This window comes from Muscardinus avellanarius (assembly GCF_963383645.1).
Source record: "Muscardinus avellanarius genome assembly, chromosome: 11".
NCBI lineage: Eukaryota > Metazoa > Chordata > Mammalia > Rodentia > Gliridae > Muscardinus > Muscardinus avellanarius.
Window position 1 is genome coordinate 72,890,102 of NC_137797.1, and position 7,279 is coordinate 72,897,380.

Genomic DNA, 7,279 nt, shown 5'->3' on the forward strand with positions numbered 1-7,279 from the left:
GAGGGGTCAGGTTGCTGAGGAAAATAAGTGTTCAGAGCTCTGGTTTACAAAGATTAATCTTCAGATTAGAGATGTGTGAAAGAGGCTGTGAGAAACCAGTCAGGAGGTTATTGAAGCTCTTTCTCTACATTCTTCAAACACATGCTATATATGTGATTTCCCCATCGCTCCTCACTCCCACCATTTGGCAGAGAGCCAGGCCTTTAGTAGGCATGTGGTGGTGATTACTGAAGTGAGTCAAAAATTCACTTTGAGGTTCCCCTTGTAATGTCTCTATTCTTCGACAGGTGGCACCATTACAGCATTATTTACAGAGCAGGGTTCCTTCTATAAAGCACAGTGCTTCCAAGCAGAAAAGCTGTTTTTCTGAAGGAATTCACCTTCTGGGGGCAATCTAGAAGTATGGGAAAATGATAGCTAGAATAAAGTATTGAATAACACCGCTTTTGTGCTTTATTTCTCACTACAGCAGGATAGCCTGGCTGAGTGTCTATTTCTAAGCATGTAGATGAGGAAAGATGCTTATGCAAACCTGCCTTTTCAAGCAAGTAATTTTCTATCCTGCAAGAAGTATAGACGCAGATATATCTGCGTGCTGGGCATGGTGGCACAGGCTTGCAATCCCTAAGTGGGAGGCTGAGACAGGAGGATCTGGGTTTGGACGGCCTCAACTACTTAGTGAGGCCCTCCACAACTTAGTGAAACCTTGTTTCAAAATAAAGAATAAAAATCAGGCTGGGGGTGTAGCTTGGAGGTAGAATGCCCCTGGATTCGATTCCCAGCCCCACAGAAGAACAGTTGCTGGAGAAACTTTTAGGTGAGCCATATCATTATACATATGGAGCAGACACCATAATCTGTGGGCACACTGAGATAGTATAAAACTGCATGTTGCCGGGTTTGGTGGTGCACGCTTGTAATCCCCATGCTTGAGAGATGGAGACAGGAGGATAGCTCAGGTTTGAAGCCAGCCGCTGGCTTAAGAGACCCTGTTTCCAAATAAAAATATAAAAATAGGTTTGGGAGAGTAGCCCGGAGGTAGAAGGGCTTCCAGGAACCCCAGTACCACCAAACAAAACAAAACAAAAACAAAAAAAACCTGCATGTTTATGTTTGAAGACCAGTTTGCAACCTGGGAAAATAACTAGAGCAGATGTTAGTTATATCAGGCTAAAGTTGTAGCTTATTTCTATGAAGTTGTATTTATTTTAGTTTTGAGATTAAGAACTAAACCTCGAGAGTTTCAAGGAGTTACTTGCAGTGTTATGTTGGGCTCAGAAATAACGAAATAAAGAAGGCTCAGAAATAACGAAGGCTCAGAGGAGGCCGTGTCCTCGTCTGTCATATATTGGCAGTGCCACGGCAGATTTCAGTTACTAGCAGTCTAGTAACTGAAATGGGAGACAGCATTTTTAGCGCATGATGGGTGTAGGTATAGTTTGAATTTGTTAAATAGATGATGAGTAATCTGATTTAGATGAAGATTCCAGTTCAGTGTAGGAGATACCCCTGGGGCTCCAGCAAATGAGGATGCTATGAGTACCAAGTTCAAGCAGAGTCCTTTCTTCCTTGGTGTTTTTCAAGGTAAAATGTCTCGTTACCTTTTAATCAGAAATTCTTACTTTTTGTCACTCAAGTCTTATATTTTTAAGGATTAGGTCAAACAATGGATCTTCACAATTCTGTATTCAAGTCAAGATTTTTTCTTTTCTTTTTTTTTTTTCTTTTTTTTTTTTTTTTTTTTTGGTACTGGGAATTGAACCCAGGGGCATTCTACCTTTGAGCTACACCCCCAGCCCTTTTTACTTATTTCTTTTTATTTTGAAACAGGATCTTACTAAGTTGCTAAGGCTGACCTCAAACCTGCTATTCTCCTTTCAGTCTCCGAAGTACTGGGATTATAGGCATGCACCACCATGCCTGGCTTCTGAATTTCAGTAATGAAATTCCAGCTAAAACTCACTTGTCAGGAGCATTCTAGAAAGGAAATGTAAGAGGCTAGTGGGAATAGGGAAGACAGAAGATGTGGGGGACCAACCTGTGAGATTAAGACTAGAGAATTGCTTTTTCTAGGGAAATTTTTATGCATCTGGATTTGGAAGGACTAGCTGAAGAACTTCTAGGAAGCCCTGAGCTAAGAAACTGAGGATACAGTTAGGTCAGTGGGTATAGGAAGAGGAACTGAAATGGAGCCAAGGGTTAAATAACTCTGAGAACTTTCCACAGGAGCTAATGGGCTAAGCTTCCCTTGGGATTCCTGTCAACAAATGAAGACTCTGAGCCATGGGGGATAGTGAAAGAGTGCGAGATGGAGTTGTGTCAGGGAATGCCTGGGAGTATCGGTGTCTTTCTCTCAAGGAGCGGATGGCCATCTTCCTGGTGCTATTTGTGTTATCTACCATTGGATTCTGAGAAGGGTCACCAACCAAAACCTGAACTGCACTTTCTTGCTGAGAAGATAAAAAAGTGACTAAACGAAGGTTATTTCCTTTTCATGTCTATTAAAGCTTTTGATTGAGGAAATATTGGGTGTCCTCCTCTGAAGATCCAAATTAGAGAGCAATTAGCAGAGTGGTTCCCATCTAGGGCTCTTTAAATCAGACAGATCCAAGTTAAAATCCTGTCTTTGCCGAGCATCTCTCTGCGACCTTGAGCAATCTTAGGGTCTGCTTTTGAACTACTGTGTGAAGAATAACAATAGTGCCTACTTCATAAGGTTGTTGGAAGATAAAAATTTGGTAGAGTATCTGGCATACAGTAAATGGTCAATGAATGATTGAGCTATCATTGTTGCTACTGGTGCTGGATGCTGGCACTGTAACAGGTACTATCACCTCCTAATCATTAGGGACATTTCTCCACTTATATGCTCTAGCTGCCTTCCCTAGCACCCCAGAACACATTTCCCAATCACTGTATAGCTCAAGAACTTCCTCTGGCCATCCTAGGCCTACACAGCCGGTCCCCAAGACCTTTTGGCCCATAGCTATATCACATTTAAGATGAAAAGGCCCGCTGGGGGTGGTGATGAACACTTGTAATTCTAGTATACTTGGAAGGCTAAGACAGGAGGATCACAAGTTCAAAGCCAGCCTCTGCAACTTAAGCTCTCAGCAACCTAGTGAGAACCTGTTTCCAAATAAGAAATAAAATATGTCTGGGGGTGTAGTTGGAGGTAAAATGCCTCTGGGTTCAATTCCCAGTACCAAAAAATAAAAAATAAAAGATGAAAAGGCCCATTCTAGCTTGGGAGTCTCACTGTTCCTTTTTTACTTCTATCCTGAAGAATAAAAGACCTTTTTTTTTTTTTTTTTTTTTTTTTTTTAGGTGGTACTGGGGATGGAACCCTTCTACCTCTGGGCTACACTCCCAGACCTATTTTATATTTTTATTTGGAAACAGGATCTCTTAAGCCAGCAAGGCTGGCTTCGAACCTACGTAGTCCTCCTGTCTCTGCCTCCCAAGCGCAGGGATTACAATTGTGCACCACTACGCAATGACCTTTAAATTTTATTAAAACAGAGTTTCTCAAACACTTCCTGAGTGGTTTTGTCCAGAGGAGTCAGTCACCATCACACCCACACCCCCAAGATAATATAAGGAAATTAACATTGGCAAAAGACTTCCTAGGGGTCATATATATTTTTCTTCCCAGCAACTTTTTATTCCCATTTTATATCCAGAAACTAAATTCCAAGCAGTTAAGTTAGTGTTGGAATAACCCAAATCTTTTTTTCCTCTCTGCAACAAGCAACAATCAGTGTATGTACACACACACACACACACACACACACACACACACACACACATACACAGCACCCCCAGTTTATTGGGCTCCCAAAATCTGTTCTGAGGAAATCTCCTTTGCCCAAGGGAGCAGCCTAGAGCTGCTGTCAGCTGAAGCTTTCCAGGGGGGAACACCTTACCAAATTCCTCCACTAGAGGCCTGAAGCAGTTCTTGTGGGTTCCTGTGTGATGTGTCACTGGACACTCCCAGAGATCCAGGGCAATCCCTTCAGAACAACCCTTCTACAGGACAGGTGTCACGCCTAACATTTCAGGAGTCAGATTCAGAAATCATTTCCCAGGGGCTGAAGTCTCTTGCAGGCACATGTGGAGTACGGGGTGCCAAAAACCCTCGTTAGATTGGGATTCTCAGTGCACACCCCCTCATCCTTATCCACCTTTAGATCAAGGTCCCAGGCAGAAAGAAAAACGGGCAGAGTTGACAAGGTCTATCCCACCAGGGCAGGGACAGTCCGCTCCTTGAAACTGAAGGAAAGGAGGGAGAAGGAAAGGCACAGTCCTACATTTTCCACTAAGTTCAGATCCATGCAGTGGACCCAGAAGCCCCACCCTGACATCCCCTTAGTACCAGTCAGCAAGGAGGGAAGATGATGCCTTTTATTAAGGTTAACACCAAGGAAAGCATTGAGAAGGAATACATAAAGGAGAAGGAGGGGCACACAAAGTCACTTCAGGAGGTAGGAGGGAGGCACATCAGTTAGGAACCTCAGGACAGCCACATGCTCCACGCCCTGGTTGGGGAGGGGGACACAAGGGAGAAGAGGAAAAGGCGCCATGATGGCTTGGGGCTCACAGAAGCATCTGAAGCCCCCTGTACCTAACACCAGAGCCAACAGCCCTGCCCCTCAGGGCTCACACACTACTGCACAAGTGGACGCACATAACACACACAAGACATTATGGAGGCCACACCGAGAGGCAGAAGTGCTGGGACGTATTGACAGGAAAGGGAACTGAGGTGAAGCAGCTGTAGCCAGGGGAGACAGTTTTTGGCTGCAGCCCCCAAGAGTTCCTCAAACGTTCCCTAAATCTGGCTGTTGCTGAGTGACGTGTCACTGCCTGTGCTCTGGGCTCTTTGTTCTATAAGCCCGGGTGAGTGGTAAAGCAATCCCAGGTGAAGTCAGAGGTGAGGCAGGATCCGCTCTGCATGCAGAATCCTAGAGGTTGAGCTATTATGTCTTCATGCACATCCATAGCCTGCTCCTCCCAGCCCCGGAGCCCCGGGAACCCCATTCACCCAGATTCCTGGGGCTGCAGTTCCCTCCTCAAGCTTTCTTTACCAATCAGCAGCTGCAGAGATCTGTGAGGGGGAGAGGCTTCTGCAGGGCACTGAATATCTTGGATTTCAGCAGAAGGGTACATATCCTGTTGCCAGGACGAACACCCTCGAATCCTTAATTTCTAGGTAAATCGTTAGAGATTATTTGCCATAGTCCTAGATAAGTCCTTTTTCAGAATAGAAAAAAGCAGAATTTTATTTACATAATTCAGGGGTTCTCCTGTTGCCCGGGGAAGGGGAAAGGGCAAGGAAGGGGTCGATTGGGAGTCCAGAGATGGGCACGTCCTCTCCCGGAAGCTCACCTTTCCGCAGTTTGCTATGACGCTTGATTGAGCAAAAAGAATTCTTGATGCTCCCAAAGTTATCCACCCTACGAATCCTTCCTCGAGGGAGTCTCTACCTGACCCATCAGAGCAGCTGTCAGAGGGAAGCAGGCTGCACCGCGCCGGTCAGTCCCCTCACGTCATGCACTGGGAAACCCAAAGCCGGCCCGGGAAGTGAGTGCCCCGCGGAGTCCCCTCACAGCGAGGCCTCGCCCTGCAGCTGCAGCAGGGTGATGTCGGGCAGGTCGAGGGGCTCCACAAGTGGCCCGTCCCCCCCAAGGAGACCAGCTCGGGGGCTCTCGGAGCGCTCACAGTGACTGGTGGGTGTGGTGGGGCTGGGCGTCCCTTTCTCCTCCTCTTCGTCGTCGTCCTCATCCTCAGGGTCTTGACCCAACAAGCCGCGGTCCCCCATCCCAGGCGAAGGGCTCTCCAGCTCTTGGGGGGCATCCGGGAAGCCCCCCTTGCCTCCGACCACACCCAAGCCGCCCTGGCGGGGCGCCGTGGTCATAATCTGGCACATGGAGACGATGGCCCGCTGGTTGGCGCACACGTCGTCCGAGAGCACCTGGATGTGCGAGGCCTGCTCGTCCAGGGCGCCTCGCATGGCCCGCACGTCCTCAAACAGCGCCTGCAGCTGCGCCTTCAGATGCTCCATCAGTTCCTTCATGCCGCCGTTGTACTCCCCGGAGATCACGTCCCCCACGGCCGGCACAGTGGACACCTCCAGAGGGGCCGGCATGTCGCCGCCGTCCTTGGTCATGATCTCCAGCAGACCGTCCTCCATTGAGCGGCAGAAGCGGGCTGTGGCGGCTCTGGGTCGCGGCCAGCCCGGCCTCCGGGGTGGAGGAGGGGTGGCGGGGGACAGGTCCCCGGAGGGGCGGGAGAGCTGAGGGAAGGGGAGGCTCCCCGAGGGGAGGGCAGCCGACGGGAGCAGCCGAGTCCCAGGCAGAGGGCGCGGGCAGGCTCTAGGGAGGCTGAGAAGAGTCGGTGGGGCGGAGTGGGGGGAACCCGAAAAGGTCCCGGGACCAGCTATTTGGGGCGAAAGCGCCCTGCCCTGCCTCGCCTCCTGGATGGCGCCCGGGTCGGCGCCGCCCTTCGGGCACCCAGGGCGGAGAGTGCCCGCCGGCTCCCAGGGTCGCAGAGGCGCGCGTGGAGGGCTCCGGGTGGAGGCTGAGACCCGCGCGGCGTCGGATCGGGACTCCCGCAGGCCATTCAAGGCAGCGCCCGGGAGTGCAGCCGAGCGGCAGGGGCGGGTCTCCCCGAGGCGCCGCGGATGCTCCTCTGTTTCCAAGGAGACGCACGGCACGTAAATGACGTGTGTCTCCATGGTAACCAGGAAGTGGAGAAGAAAAAGGGGAGGTCGGTTGGAAAGCTGCAGTGAGGCTATTTTCTGGGCTAGCGGGTGGGGCGGGGACGCTGCAGTGGCCCCAGCTGAGGCTGGAAAGGTCGTGTGGCTGCAATGTCTAATAGGGACGCTCGAGAAAGCAGTTTGCGGCATAAACCTCCGGGACCGAGAGACCGTGCGATTGCCCTGGAAGGATTTTCACCAGCACCGTGCACTCGTTTCTCAGAGGATGCCCCTAGACGGTCCTCCTTGTCCTCCAGCGGCCCGTAGGGGGGCCGAGGGGTTGGAGAGACCGCGGCGAATAATCCCAGACCTGAGTTGGGGAGCGGTGGCACCCAGGCGTGCCCGCCACCACACCCCCCCCTCCCCGCCAAGCCTGGCGGTGCAGAGACAAAGGAAGGGCAGGCACTACACAGGTTTCCGCCTCTCCCTCCAGTTTCTGCAGTAAATCAGCTCTCTCACTACGGAAAGCACAGGGGCTGGGAAAGGATGGGATCCTCTCCCAATGGGACCCAAGCACTCCTA

The 7,279-nt window shown here is 50.2% G+C and overlaps 1 protein-coding gene across 1 annotated transcript; it reads right to left on the minus strand.

Moving 5' to 3' along the window:
• Positions 1-5,605: 5,605 nt before the first annotated feature.
• CCDC184 (coiled-coil domain containing 184) lies at positions 5,606-6,193 on the minus strand (the record flags this gene model as incomplete). The annotated part of the gene is made up of 1 exon (XM_080705548.1): positions 5,606-6,193. The coding sequence occupies one exon, from the start codon at positions 6,191-6,193 to the stop codon at positions 5,606-5,608; it is 588 nt and encodes a 195-aa protein (XP_080561674.1).
• Positions 6,194-7,279: the final 1,086 nt, after the last annotated feature.